Source organism: Nomia melanderi, chromosome 1, assembly GCF_051020985.1.
Source record: "Nomia melanderi isolate GNS246 chromosome 1, iyNomMela1, whole genome shotgun sequence".
Lineage (NCBI taxonomy): Eukaryota > Metazoa > Arthropoda > Insecta > Hymenoptera > Halictidae > Nomia > Nomia melanderi.
This window is the reverse complement of record NC_134999.1, coordinates 21,555,809-21,577,000: the sequence shown is the minus strand read 5'-3', so window position 1 is coordinate 21,577,000 and position 21,192 is coordinate 21,555,809. Positions and strand designations below refer to the sequence as shown.

Here is a 21,192-nt window from a genome sequence, read left to right as displayed (position 1 = left end):
AATTTTCCCTTCATAGGTAAAGAAATAATGCAATAATCGAGTGGAGCCACCTACAGAGGAAACACTCAATCTCCTACAGATTTAATACGCAGAATTGTTTCTTATCGATGGAGAAATTTCAAACTACGGTACTTATTGGTACCGTTGAAGGCACTTTCCAAGGGGATGGTAAATTATGATATAAATAAATGTAAATCATATTCCATGTTTTTGTTAACAATCATTTTTATTACCATGTATGTTAATTTCATAGATAATAATAAAAATAAGAAATATCATATATGAAATAGTAGAATCATTATCGCCATCCGTTATTCTCATTGATCATGCATTAAACCCATGAACATTAAAATATATTGGTACAACAGCACTATGTCCACGTAAATTTGAACTGTTGCAAATACAACTTCATCGGGATGTATCTCTATCCTTCGTCCACCCATAATTGTTTGCACATCAAAATACAGATACTAAAATGTATAAAGTAAAAAAATGTTATCTCTCACTGTTAGAGTAAAATATATATATAAGAAGTAAATATTTCTTTCATATTAACCATTGACAACATGATCATTCCTATAACAGAAATGATTACGTGTAATACTTTAATATATGTAAAAATTAGTATTATCATCATTACAGTAATGCCAAGTATAGAAGCCAATCCAGCAATCATCATGAGTCCTGTCCTCATAGTTAAATCAAACTGTAACATTGTTAGGTCGTATAAAATAATGTAGTTCTCTTTGATCCTTGTAATATTAAAAATACCTTCAAACATGTTGCTAAAAGACCAATTCCAAATGCCATCATTGATGTCATACCTAATGCCATCAAGACAATTTCAGTCTCGTATGAGACAGACGCAAATGCAGCTAAATATGAAAGGGCTATTGTCTGCAAATTATAACATTTAATGCTTCTTCCTCTCCTTCTCATATAATGATCGATTCAATCAATATCATTATTTATCTTACCAATTTGCATAACAGTATATAATTACAAGGCGTTGTGCGTCTAGCACGTACAGAGCAAGATACGGCGCAATAAGAAATAGTAAAGCATATACTGAAAGAAATAATAAATAATATAGTAATTGATTTGATTGATTGATTGAAAATTCGTTATAGTCGGAAACTAATTCACCTACAAGGCTATAATCCATAACCACCAATATAGTATCATGAACTTTTTTGCAGCATCGCTGAAACATGAGTAAAACAACTGTTAGATGGATTATTGAAAACAATGTTACTATAATGTTATTAATTTGTAATACTGACACAAAAAGAAAAATTGCTATAACGGACGTGGTGAATATCAACTGAAGCGTTAGTATTAGAAAGACTTTTCTAATGAAGCTTCTTCTCACTTCTTCCTGTTTAAAGTCTCCTACATAATTGGATGCATCTCCACCTGGTCCCATCGTTCCTCCTTGTTGTTGCTCACGCCATGCTCTATATAATTCTTGGTTTTCTCTTTCTCTTTGTGCTACCATTTCATCGGTGACAGTAACAGTATATGGTCCCTAATAGTAATAATAAAATTAATTAGCGTAATATGTACCAATTGCTCTGTGTTTTGTTACTCACTGTCTTAATTTTTTGTCCGCTGTACAAAGATGGTAATTGCGGTGGGCCTGATATAAGTTGCTGAACTGCTTGATTTCCTTGCATCGGATAACTGATAATACACACTATTAAATATTTGAGTCAACGTTATTGCACTGCGTTTGGAGTACCGAATAAACGTGTATATGAAATTTACTATGTTAATGAACATAAAATCGTAACATCGCTTCTTGCGTTGTAAATTTTCCTTCTATAAAAACTGAATATAGATATAAAATATGAGAACATTTATGAATGAACAAGTGAGTGCATTATAAAATCAAAACACAATCATTTGGAATACATCAAATACAATGTGATAATACAGAAATAATTTAATGACGAAGTAACGAAAGTCGAATATAAAACAAGTAATAGAAAGCAACAGGTATTTTAATCATCTTTGCATAGTACATTTCATTTATACAAATAATATATTATAATATAGTTACATCTTGTTTTAATAACAACGTATTTTTAATTTTATAAACCATGGAAAACATAATCGATCACGTTTGCATTTCAGAACAATTAATCGTACAGATTATTTCTATATATATATATATACATATACACTACTACACATATTTGTACGCAATACGTAATGTAGGAAATATGACTGATATAAATTACTGGTACGACTGATCGATACTGTATACCAAATAATAAGTAACAAATTCTATAAAATACTAGATAGTACTGTACAAGGAAGTACTTAAACTTATTATTCAATATCGAAGAAAAACTATCATGTAAGATGATGCACATTTTAATTAGAAATACTCTGTACGTATATGTGTAATGATAAAACACTTAAACAGGTACATACAAAAGTGTAATCGAACGTGGCATGTGCGTTTAAGTTTACATTCTTAAGTATGTACATATGTATGTATGTATGTGTATATGTATGCTGCATGTTTGTATACGAGTGTGTATATGTATGCATGTATGTATGTATGTATGTATAAATTATACATCATAAGAATTGTATGTACGCTTCTGTTGCGTGCTCGTAGTACATTCAGCAATAAAGAATACTGCAACAACGATTTCATGCTGTGTAAAACAAATAATATACAGGAATTTAAAACCAGCATATTATTTGATAAAAAAGGTAGTAATCGATAATACAAATATATAAATTTTCAATTAAAATCGTATTATAATAAGAATAATGCTACATACTGACTTTTCTGTAATTTCGGTTGACCCCAATTTAATATCAGTCTTGTAATCTGTATTTGTAGAAAAACCTTTTACGGTGTATAGAATTTATGCACTTTCGCTTGCAAAGCTTAATATAAGTTTATAATGCCAGGCACTATCAGTATAATTAATTGTATTTAAGTATTTAATTATGCGTTATATGTGTCATTTGCTTTTATCCTTTTCATTGCCAGTATTATAAACTGCATTGATTAATTTGCTCTTGTATCTTATTATATAAAAGCTGTGGAAGATACAAGAAACATGTTAAACACTTTTCCAAAGAATTATATACTTTTTCTTCTAATTTAATCCACAAACAGCGAATGCAACTATACGATTGTAATCGTACTTATTCAATTGTAGAATATATGTTATGTTGCGTACATGATATACAACTTTATGTAAACGTAAAAAATTCTGTCTAAAAGGTGACAGTGTAGGAGCATTCGAAGTCCGAGAGTTAATCATGTTTCGACCACTAACCTGTCTTGCAGTGTAATCTTGTATTAGAATTATTTTTGATTGATCTCCGCTGCCAAATATTTTCCCAAGCGCTTTTCTTTTGCTTCCATCCTTAACAGAAATTTGAATACCTCTATCAATTAAGTTTGGCAATTCACCAATTTCTTGCCACGTGTACGCCCAATGCACCTAGAAGATCGTTTTATATTTATATTCACGATTTCACTTATTTTATATTTCATTGAAAGTCTCATGAGAAATATACTAACCTTCCAGCCACCGAATAAATCACAATGTTCCAAGTATGCTATCCTTTTGTCGGTGAGTAATACGACATCTTTAGAAATATAAACGTGATAGAAATAGATATCAGTGGTCGCGTATTTTCCTTTTTCTAATTCCTACAGAAATAATTATATATGAGACTGAATCATTACACGATTATAAAAATTAAGCACATACAGTTAAAATCTTATGTCCTTCAGCTTCTTCTCTTATATATGGCCTAACCAAATTGTCTGGCTGAAAGAATCTAGGTGGCCTCGTCCTCTTCACTTCTTCATTTAATTCGGTTGCTCTAAAATATAATTACAGTTATAACCGCATAATTGATACGACAGATTATTTGATTATTTTCTATAATACCGTTTCACTGCTCCAAGCGATCCGCTAGCAAAGTCTATAACACCAGCAGTTGGTCTGGTGACAAGGCCAACAACACCTTTACCGAATCCTTTGAAGAAACCTTCTACCCCCTCTTCCTTAGCGCCTGATATAGGTTTCATGACGACCCCGGTTACACCATCAACCACCCCCTAGTTTGTTAATGTAGTTTTAATAATGAACTTCCTCATTCCGCATTTTCAAGAAATACCAAGTTAACTTCCATTCTTTGTTTTCACATACCATTACCAAACCTTTACCGCTTCGAGCAAGACCTTCTGGCAAATTAGAAGGCTGCTTGTTCAGCTGTTCCTGTCGTTTTCTTTGATAATCCTTGTCAAATGTAAGAGCAGCTAGACCTTTACCTAACGTACGTAAATAACATAGTTGCGCAATGAAGCTAGAATATAAGGTGTCGGCGGTATTTAGTAAGAAAGTTTAAATGTACCCATGGCGCCGGTGATTTTTGAAACAGCTCCGGCCATTCCACCAACAGTATGACCTAACATACTTCTGACACCAAGAAGTAGACCTTCCGCAAATTCTCCAGGACCTTGTATAGCGCCTTGGAAAGGTTCATAAAATAAGTCTTCGATACCTTTCACAGTACCAATCACAAGTCCGTATGGATTGCCAATCACATCAAGCCCCAAAACAAGAACGTACGCTTGTTTAATTGCTTGGCCTACATAATGCATCTGTGCCTCGGAAATAAGTTGTTTAGTGGTCATGAAAGTGTAATCCCTTTCAAAATATGCCAATCTATGAAAATGAAGAAAATCCAGTCAATAAAAACAGTTATCTATCGTATTTAACTATCGGAGATTAATTACTTGAAAACGATGTCATTGATATCGGTTAATGTGACACCAATCCCCTGTAGCAATACATTTAATACTTGAGGGACTGCAGACGGTCCACTACTGCTACCGGACATCGAGAAACTTATGTGTATCTAAAGAATGTATAAAAATTGCAGTTTAAAATCTTCGTTTAAGTAAAAGCTTCGCTAAAGTATCGGACGCAAACCTTCAACGGCGAGAAGTGAAGTAAATCGAAGAAATTTTTCTGTTCTGCTGTAGTGATTAGACTCACGTGATACATTAAGGGTTCGTCGACCAATTTCATGTCGATTTTAAATAATTTAACCTGAAACATGCCAATATAATACGTAAAGTAATTATACAATACGTCGGCCTAATTTGATATGGTATTATTTTAATTACAACCCACTTCTTCTACGTCGTTCGCTTCATTTGCCTCGAGCAATCCCATTATTGCATTAATAAATACAATATCCACTTTTACATGAAACTCTTGTACGAGAACTTTAAAGTACCGGAATTGCTGAACACTACTGTGCTCTAATAGACGCTTGACCATACTCAATTCAGCGAATGGTTTCATTACTGTTGGATACACATGGAAAATAGTTAACGAAAGGACAATTCGAATTTAACTAGAAAGAAGAACTTACCGGTGCTTTGGGTGACACTTTTTGGAGGTGGAACTGGAGCTAATATGACCGGGAAAACACAGTCTGAGAGCTGATTATCAATTTGAAGTCTATTGATCTTCGCATGCAATTGCACTTGATGTGCCGATGTTCGATACTGTAACCATAAACCTGTTTGAAAGGTTCGCCGCAGAAGTCTACGATGCGGTTTCAACATTTCCATGTTCATATAGTCAATCTATAAAATAACGTTTTGTTGTATCGAATTTTATTAAACTTAACTTTTATTCTATGCGATTGTCTTTATAACTTTATTCACCTCCAATTTTGGCTCGAGCATTACTTTCTGCGACGGATCTCTTCCTATTTGAAGCTCTCGCAGATATTTTTGATATCCTTCTTCTATGACATTTACTTCGTTTGCGCTGAGACCTCGCCAACGATGAGCAGCAGATTTACTGGCTTCCCAAATAATTCCAGAACTATATTGTAAACAATGATAATACCATTGAGTGCATTTACTACAATTAAATCATTAATTATATGTACTATAATAATAATAATAATAATAATAATAATTTACCTAGCTACACACATATATAACAATTCTGATCTCGTTACATTGTTTACAAGTGAGAGTCCAACTCCGTGGATACTTATGGTTATTTCTTGCTCTATAGTTTCAAAATCGCCTGCTAATTGACAGTCTTCAGCAATTTTCATGTTCGACGTGAACAGAAGTATTCGTTGAGTACCATCCAAGAATGATACATAAAATACTTCTTCTTCCAAATCTGGTAGCAGGAAAGCGCCTAACGTGTCCTAAAGGATCGATTTTCTAATACATGATAGCCGAAAGAATAATAATAAAAATTTATTTGTTACCTTTCTTAAAGTGTCTTCTATTTCCTTTTTATTGTTATCCTCCCACACTAACCTCTTTGGTCCTGAGGGATTCTCCCAAGTGTAAAACATTCTATTATACGATTGTACAGATCTGGAAAATAATGATCGTTTTATTAAATAATTCGATACTATTATACTCCACCGTTCAATATAAATGCATACCTGACGTTCAATGAGCCCTTTTCCCAAAATTGGATAGTATGAGAAGTATGGTTAATAATTAACGCTGGAGCATTACCATAAGTATAAATGGACAAAGAAATATAAACTCCACCTTCGCTTATTTGTACATCCACATTGATTCCTCCATACTGTTAAAAAAGTATTTAACGTGGTAGTAGTTTTGATAGTATATGCAAAATTATATAATAAAAAATTAGTATCAAAAGACAAACCTTATTATCTAATTTTAGCAAAGTTGTATGACTTTCGGTGTAGATGAGTGGTGCAGTTGTTTCAGGCTCTCCCACAATTTTAGCTCTCAAAGTTTTCTGTTCGTGTTCAGAACGAGGCCAAAGAGCTGTGCATTCGCCGGGAGGAATCTGCGTGTAATGGAAAAAATGAACGTTATTGTATCTCTCGATGCATGTATAATATAATTGCATCTACAAAACAATATTAATCTGTTTAAAAATTACTTTGAACATAGGATCAGCTGGTCTATCACCTTCTTGACATTCAATAAAAAAATCAGAATTATTTATGATTACATAGTATGGAGTAAACGTAATCTGTTTTGTCAAAGAATTATAGGTCAATTGGTTATGAACTCCGATCTATAAAATATAAAGAGTATTATTTCATTCGTGTTTCATAATTTTAAAATATTAACTTATTGTCTAGCAAACTGAGAACCTGATAAGTCAATCCATTGTATTTACAAGCAACCATTCCTTCGCTTCCAGCAACATCTATTGGAAATTTCTCAGACCACTCTCCATTCTCCACTCTAATCATTGCCTTCTTTTTACCAAAGAATACTTTCGAGCGAAATGAAAATAATATTGGTCCTTTAAAGTTTTCTGGGTGATATAACACATTTAAATAGTTGTCTCCACTCTGAAAATATTTATAGGATTAAATATTTGGATTAGATTCGTTGAATAAATATTAGCAGATGACTTAAGACGTGCAAACGAAATACAATTAATTCTATGTTTTTATTTTTGTACAATATCATTCGCTTGAAGGAACAATATTATACGCTACATTGTTGCTCAATGGTTTATGACGTACATAAATTTGCCAACACCAGTTAACATTATTCTTGAACAATAATGTACATTAGCGTTTCTAATCTCTTAATTTCTGTACTTAAAAAGAAATATTCTAGAAAACGTCACGTAAGGAGTTGACTGCGATACTTTTCTAAGAAACTTTGATTTAATTCTCTGGAAACTTTGGTTTAGAAGCATTTAAACCTTAATTCATGTTGCAAAATTGTGATATTGAAGCGTTATTAAGCTGACTAGTGAAATGAAATGTTCATAAATGGAATTATAGTGTTGAATCACTATTCATTTCCGAATTATCTCACATGCCCATTCATATGCAAGCACGCATACACACACACACACGCATACACAACACATACATATAAAAGTGTTATTAAGTAATAAGCAGATAATCATGGACAGTATTATTAATCCTAATAGTTAATGAGCTTTGTTTCTTGAGTAATGAAGTTTAATTAGAAAGGAAGCACCAATTACAACACAAACGAAACAAGGGTTAATACATTAACAGAAAAACGTGTACAGTTAATCCACGTTACTAAATTGTATAGAATGTTTGCTTTAACACTAACCGTACCTGTATTTAACAAATAACCAGTCAAATAACTGGCTACAAAAGAAAGATAAATAAGTTAGATCATACATTTTTCCTAGTGCAAACAGAAACAAAAGGAAAGGCAAAAATTGACTGATTGAAAAACTGATTAATCGGACAATATAGAAATTGATATAAAGTTAAATGAACGAAAACTAGTCATTTGACCGGTTCGCGGTACGATTAGTATTAAAGTGTGTAAGATGAAATCAACATCACCAATATAAAATGAAAAGAATGTGTATCGTCACCGAACGTGCTTTCTTCTTCCTGTATTCTGCACGTTGTCGATGGGGTTTCCTGACACAAAGCAAATTCTGAAAGACAGCCTTCTATGTACTTCTATGATATCGTCAATATCTAATTATATTGATCGTATCGATTATATGAAAACTTTCTCAAATGTATGATTTTACTATTCACAAAAGTTACATTCCATATGATGTAAATGGAACCAATGTTCTTAAAGTTGTAAAATTCAATCGTTGAGTTTCAAGTATTGTATTATAAGGTTGCAACTGATATAAAATAAAATGTTTTCACTTTTAAATGAAGAAAAACACTTTCCGAAACTCAAAATAAACTACATAAAAAAGTATAATCCTTATTGTATGATAAGTTTTCCTTTTAGTGCATTTAGCATTTAAAGCATGAACATATACTGTAACATGAAATCACTACCTTGATTGGACTTGAGTGTTCTTTGCCACCCTTACTTGATTTCTGTAAAATAATGTATTGCATAAGATACGACTGTACAGGTTGAAAAGATTTAGCAATTTTATCATAGTACTTCCAACATGCACAAAACGGTACGGCAATTACAGATCACACAAAATATCAAACTCAAGCACAAAAAGATTAATAACACGCCTAATACAGATACTAAAAGAGATCATTGTCGTCATCATCATCATCATCATCGTCATCATCATTGTAATTTATAAGATGAAAGTAAAATATTGTGCATGAATGTTGCAAAATTTTTAAATCTAATTGTTCCAAATAAAGATAAGAGTTATAAAGCGTGGATAGAAGTACAAAACTTACAGCAAAAAAAAAAGAAAGGAAGAAAAGAAAAGAAAAAAAAAAACAACTGTTGCATGAAAGAAATACAAGTATGATAAGCAATACATAAGCTAAAAAAAATGAAAACTACGGCCAATTACGTAAGTGTAAAAGGTGTATTATAAGAAGATGGTTTTTGTTGATACTCACCCGATAAGACAACATTAAACCTGTCTTATTTAACATCCAAAATGGACAATATAACGCCATAACAGTAGATCCATGCTTGTAGGATGCATGCATTCCCAAGTCCATTACAACTTTTTCTGCACTATCGAAAGATTCGAAAGACCAGACTGAAAATTCTGGTGGATTTGCCAATATCTCGCCTCTACATGACCAGTCCTTCTCTAAATAATTTGGTAACTGCAACACATCATTGTACACAAAACGAGTATGTTAACCATTAATCCGAGTTCGCAATTTAAACATATCACAAGTGTAATTTACCTTGATGATTATATGAGATTTCCCAGGATCAATTGTAGGTATTTGATAAGATGTGCCTGCTTCCAGTAACTTCTCTTGGATACTTCCAGGAATTGATATAATGATATCGATAGGTAGGAAATTCTTCAAATATACAGACGGATACAAGTGAACATTATAAATGGTACTAGCCATCGTATGTCGGCTTGTATTTTCAAAATAAACTTGTTCTATCTCTCCTACAACCTAGAAGTGCATCAATTATCAATTAAAACGTATATTTTATTCCGCTACGGATACTCTATTGTTTCTCACAAAACTACCTACATCAATCAACAGTACTTGTAACATTGCAACATGACGCAGTATATGTAAATACATACATTCTAAATAACATAAATGAAACACGAAATACATGCAATTAACATATCGTAAGGAACATTAACGATATAATAATAAATTTTCAATATCTATATTGGCTTTTCAGTCCTCTGTACTTGTGAAGTCACAAAGGAAAGCATAACAGAAAATAAATAGTGAAATGATTCTTTCGTTAAAAAACAAAGTATTTTATACTGTTTAGACACGAAAAAGACATGAAATGATTGATTCTGAATGGAAAAGAAGAATAAAATAGAATAGGAAATAGACCGAAAGAATAATATTTTTAAGATGCTACGTTATACCTAAAAAATTACCATATTTCGTATATACATATAATTCAACTGTATTTATTCTTCTTTCTATTTTTCTTTGTTTCTTTGTTATATTGTTAATATAATACGACTAACGACTGCACTATGCGCTATATTGCCTGCTGTAAGTACGCATTCACAGTTACAATATGTTAAACTATGTAACAGTGATAAAAAAAAAATACGTATTTGTCTGATACCCAATCAATACTAAATAGCAAACCTTCCTCAAAGACTAATTAGGAAAATGGTAGTACCTGAATAGGTGCTTCCACGTATTTTGGGTGTTCTGAGGATATATTTTCCAAGCAAAAACGCTTGATATAATCAATGAAACGACAGAATATGGATTGCCAGTTAATAGCATCAAATAATAAGCCAACAGTGTTGTTATTATATAAAATACTACCAATCACAATCATCACGCAACACATCTAAAAGTAAAAACTGCTGCTTATGGAAGTATGTAATAGTGTTTCAACGAAACCTTTCATACACAGTGTTAAAATTAGATGGCTATTTATAAATCAGTGCTTATTTGAAACGCACCGAGTAACATTTGTATTACGTACTATACAATGCAACACTTTTATTTACTAATAAAAGTTGAAATAAGAAAGTAAGAGAGAAAGTAAGTTAGCTAAGTGTAAAATATATGTATATATATATATATGTGTATATAAATTCGTATGTAATTAATTACCTTTATGTAAAATGGTTCTACCACTTCTTGTTTTGTACGGCTTTCGCATTTTAAGAGTTTCGTCATAGAAACTGTCTTTTGTAAATCTTTCCAAACGAATGGTTCTAACGAAACCATGTACCTATGAACCAAACGAAATGTACATAACTCTAAACGTGAAGTGAACAATGATTACATTTAAAGTAGGCATATCACATGTATGTATTACTTGTCGACGCTGAAAAATAGCCAGTAAGTATTTGTCGGAGTGTAGACTGCATCTAATGGAAGATTCAATTTATTATCTGGTGCAACAGTGCCCACGCATTCAACTTCGTTTCCACGTTTGGTCATATAATATACAGATACTGTTTCGCTGAAATGATTATGCACCTAAAACGTATTTAATACTATGTTTTCTACTTCTTAAATAATTCATTAATAAAAGGTTACTAATAAACATGAAAATATTTTACCTGAAGAATGCTTCTAAGAGTGACAATAGTACTCCCTTCGTCCACTACAACATCAGATACGATACCCCATTCTTCGGAACCTTCCTTTCGATACCTTAACGAAAAGAACCTCTTATCGGCTCTTAAAACTGGTATCGCCAATGTACAGTCGATCTCTTTGAACTTGAAAAAACATTGCGTATCAATTAAAGATTATTTCAATCTCACAACCAACATAAAATTATAATAAAATATAGGAAATGCATGCTACCGAAACAATGAATTTATCATCTTCTCTTTCTTTAATCGAATCACTCTTTAGCTGATCTAGCAAGGGTATTTCAGTCTTCGTAGTTTTCGAAGCAAGTTCCACCGATGCACCAGATTCCAAAATTACTTCCATGTACGAGTCTGTGTTATCCCTTGTTATTTTCGATCCATCGTTAAATACCTAGAAGCAATAATATTTCTAATCTACCTGCTTTTGTGATTGTAATTATGAGATGCGAACAATTAATCTTGTAGTACCTTGAAGTAACTGCGTTCTAAATCTAGAACCATTGCTAAACCAGTTTCGTTCTTGAGTACATAGGGTGCTAAGTTTTTAGCAATGCTTTTCTCGCCGGTGTCCATTGCAGACGAAAATGCATTGCCAAGTTGCTTGAGCACATCGAGACAAGTTTTGGTGACGGTTATCTCCAAGTTCTCCTATTATAAAAACACATCGTTCAAATCCGTAAACATGCACCATCTTTTAAGTATGCGACTCACCGAAGATTCTATATCGATAGACATTTTAACTGATTGATGCCATTCCTCTGGTTCACTCTCAGAAGTTGGACTTGCTAAGCTTGCTCCTCTGGAATCTACCGTAATTTCGTTGAATTGAATCTATTAGAAAACAATAAAAAGAAGCGTAACAATGACTCAGGTCAATAAATAACTATAATAATCATTAGTCGCCTCAGAAATGAAATGTGTTACTTTAGTTTTTAACTCCCAAGGCGTGGAAACTCGCTTTCCATTTTTGGTTCCTTCTATAGGCTCGATTAATGGTTCCCATAATGCAAGACAACTGTTATAATATGCCATAATCAACGACATTGTAGCATCCACGCTCATCTGAAAATAATAATTGTTTACTAAACATAAGAGAAATATTCTTACATTCGATAACCTTGCATTTCTTACAGATTTCGAGCTCCAATCATTAATATTACTTTGAAATCCAATATGAAAGAGAAGCATGGGTAGGGTTTTATTACCAACACCTGCTTCCAATGTAAATAAAATTGTAGGTGCAGCAATTATTGCCAATTCTGGTTTATAATCTGCAGTAACGTCATCATCGGAATATGCAAAATCTTCTAGAACTTCTACTCCTACTTCTATCAAAAAAGAAAACAAAAAGGAACAAGTATGTAGATATTTCATGAACTGTATTAATTTTATTGATAATGATTATGTTATAACATGTTATCCAACCTGTTTTTAGAAACCAAAAATCGCTCTCTTCGTATGGCGTTATAATCCATAGTCCTTCATGATTTGATTCAGAAATAACAACTTCCTGATCCTTCGTTTCTGTTTTTGTAGCAGTGTGAACGACTTTATTTAATATCTCAATTACGCCTAAAGATAAAAATTCAAATATTTCCTTACGAAATCACCGTATTTTGGAAGAATAGTACCGTCTATTATATAATTATTTACCTGGTGATACCGATACATGAATGTCGGTGCAACAAACATCTATATGAAGACCTTTTCCCTCTGGTGTAGATCCAGCTACGCTAATACTGCATGGTCTCAAAACCTGCAGACAATAATTGATTTAATATATTCTTCTGAACAAGCGTAGCAATCACATAACAAGACTTCTTTGAAGTAGTACCTGATATATCCAATCACTTCTCTTCACCGGATTGTATACACCAGCTAAAATCGACAAATCTTTTATAGAACCAGTTATCACTTGGTGCTCACCCATCAGACGTACTTTTAAGATCAGCTCCGTCTTAAAAAAAAACAATATTAATGTATATCGCGTTTATAAAAGTGTATTATCTCGACAAGCGTTTGTTACATTTAATATGATGCAATTTGAATTGATGTCGTCCATGTCTTCGAGGAGTATAATATCTGGCTTCTCAATGTGCAGGTTAATAGTTAACATTTTTTTACTCATTGCAGCAGGAGTTTGTTTTTTCTTTGTCGCCGTTTCACCGTAATTCTTTGCTACACCCTGCGATACTGCTTTATTCGAAGGTGCTTCTTCAATAGCAAAAAAGTCTTTCACTTTCATCAAGTAGTCGAGGGACACAATTATGCTGAAGGAGAAAACTCTGACATCGACTGTAAGCAAAAAAAACCTTTCTCCTATAATATACTAATTGAATGTTAAATAACGGTAAACTTTAGCAGCAAATTAATTCACTTACCGAATGTATCATTCAAGCTTTGTCTAACAGTCATGTCTAACATACTGCGAACTGACTTCGAGTCTACTTCCACGTCGTCCATGGAAGGTACAGCTGTTGTCCTTTCCATAATTCTAATAAGAGAGCCTTGTCTACTCTGGCGTGTATCATCCAGAGTACAGTTCATAAGAAGAATAGAAGTTGCCAGTAATCCATCTGCAAATATCCTACCTTTCAATGCGAAATGAGTCAAAGAAAACTTTGCCAATCCATTCTCTGGTAAATGTAGTAGAGAGCTTTCGGACCGCAGCTGTAATTTATTTTTATATTTGGAGGTATAATACAAATAAACAACAGAAATGATAAAATGATACGAAATTACCATTTTCGATCCTCCTGTGAATAAGTTAATTACGAGACTATCCATAACAAACTCGAATTTGATGGACGTGTGTACATGTACTTGCTCCTGAAAGTCCGTGTCTTCCGCACCCGCTACAGCATCTTTTCCAAGTTTATCTAATTAGATAGAAATGTGATCGATATATCACAGCATACACGAATGAAACAGAGTGCGTGTCATTTGAACTTACCACTTTGGTGATGCTGCACTTCCACTTCGAGTTTCTTCTCACTTTGAAGAGCACCTTGCACAGATTTTACTTCTTCAACCTGTTCCTCTAAATTCTCTTGTAATACTTTAAGCGTAGTCGCGTAATCCTCTTTACTAATTAACAGATTAATTTTATTCAATCTGCCAGACATATCGATATCTGGTATAGAGGTGAACCAAGAGGTTGATAAATTCCGTTTAATAAGTAAGGTGAAACTGACTGGTTCTAATAATAATATTTCATTTTCAACTGCAAACTCGTCCACATTCAACTTCGCTCTAGAACAATGTGTAAATTAAACATCCATTTCACAACTAATTACGACAAGTATAGTCTTTTAATAATTACCTAGACAACTTCAAGTTTTGCAATTCAATTTTCATTTCATCGACAATGGGACAATCTCCCATCTCATTTGTGACTTCCAATTTTTTAAACACATTGCATACCGTAAGATTACCCATGTCCAGCGTTAAGCAATGATTACTCTTCGAATGCATAGGTACATATATAACGGGAGCCTAGATGAAAGTAATTTAAAGGTAGATAGAACAGCGCCAAGTATGAGAATATTCCGAGTCTGTTCGTTTGCTTACAGACCTTAATTTTAATTGCAAGTCCAATACGCGTTGCACTTTCTTGAACATCTTTAATGTTTGTCTTTGCAGCTTCCGCAGCTGCGGCTGAAGCATCTTTTATAGCCTGTTGAGCAGCTTGAAAGTTGTTCAAGAAACTCTAAAAGAATGAGCACGTTTCTACATAGACTTCGATCTGGCATGTTTAATGTGTTATATTTCTTAAACACTTACCATTATCCTGGTAACAAACATATTTAAGAAAACAATACGATAGCAGCCCATCACAATTGTAATGGACATATTATTTTTGTCAGTTTCCGACGGTTCAATATTATACATTATAGCCTGAACTTGCAAAGACTCGGCATCCTCTGTCACTGATAAGATCTGCGCATAATCATTAATAAAAAGAAAAAGAATTCAAGCTAGAACGAAGTGTGTAAATTATAAAGAAAACTGACAATGTATCTCTATATGTCTTACGTCTCTATAAACTGATGCAGTATTAAGATCTATAATACGAATGGAGGACAAGTTCACGTTCGTTCGGGAATAAGAAGCCTTCATCGTGAAACCGGCTGTAATACCATCAACATAAAACGCAGTAATTTCTTTAGATTCACTGATTATCTTCATACAAATAGTTCCAACTTTTGTTTGAACCTTTAAATCCGTATGCTCGATCATTGTTCTCTTTCGACCTAAATATCCAAATGTAACAAGTAAAAAATTACAATTACTAATGAAATGTACTATAGAATACATGTAAGTAAACGCTTACGCGATGAAGTCGATCTAATTTTTTGCCTATGAATTTGTTCCTTAAAGAAAGTAGACGTTTCTTCTTGAATAGAAGCCAAATGACTTACTCTTGGACGTATCGGACGATCCTCATCCACTGTACTTTTTACTATAGAATTCATTCGATTCTACAACAAAAAATCTATGTAATGCACGCACGCAATTTTAACCCATACTTTTAGATTATTCGTTGCTTTCAGAAAAGATTACCTGCATGTATGTTGCAAACTGTAAAAGGCTAATTAAAGCTTCTTGGTGAAGTAAAAGATCTAAAGTCGTAAACTCCAGCTTTAATAATTTAATAACAGATCCATGTCTCGTTGTAAAGTCTGGAGATCGTTTATTCACCTAGGATAATATTGCAATATCTGTTGTAATTATTAAAGAAAAAGGAAATATTTAATAATTATTTTTAAAATCTCTAACTTACATTAATATATTGCATTGTTATCAAGTATTCATCTTTACCAGTCGACATAGGTGTGTTTACCATAAATATTTCTGCTTCTTTGTAATGTTGTTTTACTTGGACACCACCCAATCTCAACAATATTTCTTGGTCATAAGTTCGCTGCAACATTTCTGCTTCCAATTGTAATATCTCGAATTTTACAAATGGTTTTATTACATCATCATTTTGGGATGAAACCAATAATGCAAATTCTACAATTAAGGACAATTATGTAATAATCAATTAACAAACTATTTCCACTGATCTGACAGATGTCCTTCGATACCTTTCATGACAAACTTCATTTCCAAATCAGTGGTCTGTTTAACGGACGAAGTCTCTTCCTTTTTCTTTTCAGACATGGTGGAAATTGTTGTCAGCTCTTTCAACAGCGATAGTTGAGAACTGGATTTGTTCTATGGAAAGTATTCGACAATTAGCATCGCTTAAGACACGGTGTACGGTATATAATAATAATACGGTACAGCACATACAAGTGAACATTTCTGAAGATCCGTAGGTTCTTCTTCTTTTGGTAATGGTATACTCTGAGCGATAGACAAAACTTGTAACAAGCGATTATCTGGCAAAGAAAACAAATTATTAAAATTAGAACTAAACACACGTACATATATGTATACGCATGTAAGGAGGGATATCGCGTATACCTGTTATATTAATTACGAGTGACGGCAATTGACCGATAAGTCTCAATTTCGGAAGTAAGGGGTCGTCGGTAACCAAGCATTTGTGAAACTGTATTTCAAGCGTAGTTGGATGCAATAAGGTCATAGAACCATGGACTTTCGATAAATTTGTGCGCCATTCTTCTTCCGGAAGAGAAACTAATATCTATGAACAGTACGAACAACATGCGTATAATATTTCTGATCATTCTGATTAATCATTAACGAACTGAAAATACACACTTGAACGTCGACTATTTTCAGAACAAATTTGTCATAGGTATGCTCTCTGAGATGCAACAAGACGTCTTCTTCGCTTTTACCCATACTAATTAACTGTTTCACAGACACATTCGTCTTATTGTCATTCGGCTTCTCTAACGAGTGCATTTTTAAGCTACCAAGATTGACAACTAACAATGATTTTGTGCTATTGTAGAATCCACCGTGCGGAATAATTAACTGCGACGCCTGCATGTCGACCTGTTAAATATACGGTATTTTTTAGTTTAAAATGTATCCGTTACCACTCACCTATACGTTCTGTGGATATTGCGGTACGTCGTTTTACCTGTATATCTAATACCGAATGTTTTTGAATTGCGTGTTCCAAGCCGAGAGCTGACATTTCCTTAAAACCTTCCAACTGTTCCGCGGCGGCTGCTTGAAGTCTACACAAAAAGAAGATAATAAGTTAATGTAAAAAATAATATGTGTTCTCATATATTAATAAATAGTACAAAGGATGGTGGTCTTACTGATTTAAAGTTGAAGAGTTTTGTACTTTGAATAAATTAACTAATTCTATCACTGTTTGTGCATCGTAAACAATATCCACCGATGTTGATCTTACTATGACGCGGTCACCGCATAATTTATCAAGTGGATTCTTTTCATATGATACGTATATTAAAACCTTTTCTGCGCTGTGTTCGTGAGAATTGAAAAGCGAAGGGACGCAATCACTTTGCTTCGTTCCTAAAAGCTTCATTTCGTTGATCGATGCTGTAACTCTGTAAGAAAACGAACGTTGCAAATTTGACATTTAATTACACTGCAGTTGAAAACGTAATAGTTGTAAAACTATTATACATGTGTACGTACAATATGGCATTAGCGGATGGCCTTGAATTGAAGCTAGCTTCAACGACATGAAGTTGAAGATCCAGTACACATGGGAATTCTTTATCCGTATCTAAAATTATTATTTGAAGTTCACGTAAAAGGAACCGTGTATCGATCATCACGTATGTTTCAGGGTAATGAGCTGGCGCGGTATTTTCTTGATAATCGATCGCTCTATACAATTTTTCTTTTTCCTGCGGCGTCATTGCTTGCTCAAATTTCCGCACTGAAACAAATATTTTTAGTGAGCTGAACGACAAAGTTAATTACAATGTACACGTTTCGTCAATTACTTATCGCAGCTGCTGAATTTAAATCTTGAGTTTCCTCTGCCTGTGAACCGGACCAGAGGAATCCAAACCAACCGCGTTTCGCTTTCAAGTTCTTTTCCTTTTCCGCCAATCTTTCTACCTGTACGACAAAAGTAGAATATCAAATTTTTATATAATTACAAAATACACGAATGAATTCTATCGAGGGAAACACTGACTTCCATCTCAATTTGCTGTCTAATGATCACCAAGTTGAAAATGTCCAAGTTCATTTCACATTTCGTAAGACGATCTTCTATTTCCTGTACAACCTTCTTGGTTGTTAATTTTGTCTGATATACTTCAGCATATTCACGACATAAATCCCTATGTTGCTTCATATGATTCCAGTCCCAATTTTTACGATTTCTGCGCACTGTTTCTTCTAAAATACAAGTGTATGCAAAGTGCCACCTAAAAATACCATCAAAATTTTATTGTATACAGCGTAATTGAAATAATATTATTTCCATTGTTGATAGTATATAATCATCCACTACTACCATTCTTTGTAATGTCCCCTGTACGATGTGAAGTTAGGTCTATACTTTCTATACGGTGCTGATTTTTGAGCTTGATCTAAACCTTCACCTAATTGAACAAGAGTACGATATTGTTTCTTTGTTAGTCCTATTCTTAATTTTTGCATTTCCAAATCCAACCACACCTTGGGAATAGTATAGTTACTGCCATCTGTCTCTGGCTTTGGATTTAACTTTAATTTAGCATTCACATTTATCGGACCCAATACTAAAAAATTAAAAACTGTTTGAAATTTCTGTTCCTAATTTTAAAAGGTAACTGCCTATAATTAATTTCTGTTATGTTCACTTACAGTATTGGTAACCTAATGGATTGTAATCTATGGTTGCAATACCACTGCAAAAGAGATCTGAATAATTTGATAGTGAACTGCTACTAAATTGATCTGTGGTTGTATTGAGATATACAGCCAAACCGTCCAGTGTGCATAACTAAAAAGGAAATATTTCTTATTTCGAGCACTGTAGTGCTATTATTATATAGTACAAAATAATACATTTACTTCTGCCGCTTACCTTATAAATTTGTTGAATAGCATACATATCCTTCAAATTACCATCCGTTTCCCAAGAATCTGTACAACTTTCTAATATGAATTTATTAAGCGTGAAACCAACTGAAAATGGATGATCTTTAAAAGAAACATGATCTTCGTATCGTACGTGTATCCTTTTTATTTCAACATGAATATTCTTTATCATACGAGCAATAAGTTTCTCAACCATTGAATCATCTAATTTCTCTTGTACTGCAATAACAAAAAATTATGCAAGTAGACTTAAGCGTTTAAAAGATACAACCATAAATATTTACATTTAGTGTCCGCTAACTGTTTCGTTTTCTCAACTCTTGCAAGCTCAGCCCTCTTGGCTTCAAGCTGAACTTTGATTTCTTTTTCTGCATCGTATGCAATTTGACTTGTAGGTACTATAAGTAAAAATAATTCTTCAACTATTGCATCGATTTGACCATTCCACATATCCTTGAATGGTATTTTTAAGATAAGTTTGCCTACACAGGAAACAGGTATCAACTTCATTAATTACTTTACTTCATACCCAGCAATGAGACATTTGAATGAACAAATGTACATGGATTATACAAACCTAATCTTCCATATTCTAATCTTATAGGTAAGTCCAACACATCTAATGCAGTCTCTTTTATTAATAAATCATTTAATACAACATCTCCTACAAAAGAAAATTATAAAGGTTTTATACAATAGAAAAAAATAAAATATTATTGATGAATCAGACTCATTTTATTGCATTTATAATAACAATAATAATAATAATAATAATAATAATAAAGGATATATAGACAATTATTAAAGAAATCAGTTGATCAGATCTTTACGAATAGATAGATGCATATTACAGATATATGACATAATTAAGTTCAAATTTTATTACAACATAACTGTGACAAAAAATAATAGAAATTTCTTCAAAAATATAATGAAAAGAGGCAAGTATCCAAACATGTTTTATGCATGTTCAATGCATTGTTGTGTACCATATTTCTACAAACAATAGATACTTAGGTAAGTAGCTATATAGCATTTAAAAAAATGTAATTTATTCATTTTCGTGATCTGGCCCCTGAATACAGGCAACTATAGAACTCACTAGATACATCATACGCGATAAAGAAACATGATCATAATATAAATAGAAGCTGATGTCACTGATCAGTGTACTAATAATAAGATACATCTGTATATAAATTTTCAAAATACCACGTTAGGTAAACATTCATTGTCCCACTGAACATACAACAAACACAAGGTATTCTTTGCTGTCGAATTTAAATGTACATGAATGAATTACCTTGAAAAAGATAAAAAGATGTTTAGGAGATACATGCAATTACTCTTACCTCCCCATAAACTAAGTTTTAATTGCGTGCAGTCCAAATTCTGTATATACTCTCCCAACACTTTGTTCAAAAGTTCAGCAACGATCGATTCGAAAACCATTGCTGATTTTTATTCCAACAATGTGCTCTTAAGATAGGAATATTTATAAACACGATAGTAACAAATAAAATGGATTTAACATTTGTAGTCGTTAAGTCGATAGTTAACAAGCGGTTGACGCAGAAAAATGAAATCGATCGATACGAAAAAGTACCGCATAACCTAGATACGAATTATATATGCTCTATGGGATTACAGCTATGAATATATAGCG

At 32.9% G+C, this 21,192-nt stretch overlaps 2 protein-coding genes across 9 annotated transcripts; both read right to left on the bottom strand.

The window, feature by feature from the left end:
* Window positions 1–207: 207 nt before the first annotated feature.
* Window positions 208–2,936, bottom strand: LOC116426792 (protein lifeguard 1). 2 transcript variants are annotated; one of them, XM_031976300.2, is made up of 8 exons: window positions 2,799–2,936; window positions 1,593–1,696; window positions 1,284–1,528; window positions 1,151–1,204; window positions 978–1,068; window positions 772–897; window positions 557–706; window positions 208–470 (listed from the first exon to the last, which is right to left on the bottom strand). In XM_031976300.2, coding segments are annotated over exons 1-8 (924 nt in total). In that variant the 5' UTR covers window positions 2,800–2,936; the 3' UTR covers window positions 208–317. The 2 variants fall into 2 exon arrangements, with proteins under 2 accessions (XP_031832160.1, XP_031832163.1); XM_031976303.2 differs by having other exon boundaries at window positions 1,593–1,683; window positions 2,799–2,912.
* Window positions 2,298–21,029, bottom strand: Vps13 (vacuolar protein sorting 13C). Of its 7 annotated transcripts, XR_012999006.1 has the most exons (61): window positions 20,879–21,029; window positions 20,104–20,190; window positions 19,811–20,008; window positions 19,513–19,745; window positions 19,290–19,428; window positions 18,958–19,204; window positions 18,634–18,868; window positions 18,437–18,554; window positions 18,123–18,369; window positions 17,777–18,031; window positions 17,590–17,689; window positions 17,262–17,501; window positions 17,001–17,184; window positions 16,827–16,915; window positions 16,619–16,748; window positions 16,312–16,544; window positions 16,092–16,229; window positions 15,862–16,009; window positions 15,564–15,781; window positions 15,312–15,467; window positions 15,103–15,237; window positions 14,851–15,023; window positions 14,482–14,780; window positions 14,271–14,407; window positions 13,910–14,198; window positions 13,555–13,823; window positions 13,363–13,485; window positions 13,182–13,284; window positions 12,954–13,100; window positions 12,660–12,856; window positions 12,453–12,590; window positions 12,240–12,359; window positions 11,997–12,176; window positions 11,740–11,919; window positions 11,490–11,651; window positions 11,243–11,406; window positions 11,035–11,155; window positions 10,589–10,765; window positions 9,658–9,882; window positions 9,358–9,573; window positions 8,821–8,862; window positions 8,391–8,456; window positions 7,165–7,368; window positions 6,948–7,085; window positions 6,705–6,851; window positions 6,472–6,620; window positions 6,289–6,400; window positions 5,987–6,225; window positions 5,723–5,885; window positions 5,425–5,641; window positions 5,181–5,356; window positions 4,977–5,096; window positions 4,781–4,902; window positions 4,396–4,709; window positions 4,191–4,312; window positions 3,930–4,099; window positions 3,747–3,861; window positions 3,554–3,685; window positions 3,306–3,473; window positions 2,803–3,063; window positions 2,298–2,669 (listed from the first exon to the last, which is right to left on the bottom strand). XR_012999006.1 is itself a non-coding variant. In XM_031976276.2 (60 exons), exons 1-60 carry the CDS (start codon window positions 20,976–20,978, stop codon window positions 3,016–3,018), a joined length of 10,014 nt encoding a protein of 3,337 aa, XP_031832136.1. In that variant the 5' UTR covers window positions 20,979–21,029; the 3' UTR covers window positions 2,298–3,015. The 7 variants fall into 7 exon arrangements, 6 of the variants coding, with proteins under 6 accessions (XP_031832136.1, XP_076225491.1, XP_076225488.1 ...); XM_031976276.2 differs by having other exon boundaries at window positions 2,298–3,063; XM_076369376.1 differs by lacking the exon at window positions 20,879–21,029 and adding an exon at window positions 20,830–20,856 and having other exon boundaries at window positions 2,298–3,063.
* Between the last annotated feature and the right edge of the window lie 163 nt (window positions 21,030–21,192).

Bases quoted from the DNA above. Each gene is read 5' to 3' on its own strand.
- Vps13 (XM_031976276.2), bottom strand. From the start codon at position 20,978: ATGGTTTTCGAATCGATCGTTGCTGAACTTTTGAACAAAGTGTTGGGA. The intron at 14,781-14,850 runs GTAATTATTAAA...ACATTGTTCTAG, and splicing joins CAAAACTTGAAGTTGTCTAG to AGCGAAGTTGAATGTGGACG. The intron at 7,086-7,164 runs GTTCTCAGTTTG...TATATTTTATAG, and splicing joins ACAATGGATTGACTTATCAG to ATCGGAGTTCATAACCAATT.
- LOC116426792 (XM_031976300.2), bottom strand. The intron at 1,205-1,283 runs GTCAGTATTACA...CTCATGTTTCAG, and splicing joins ATAGCAATTTTTCTTTTTGT to CGATGCTGCAAAAAAGTTCA. The intron at 471-556 runs GTTAATATGAAA...TATACATTTTAG, and splicing joins GAATGATCATGTTGTCAATG to TATCTGTATTTTGATGTGCA.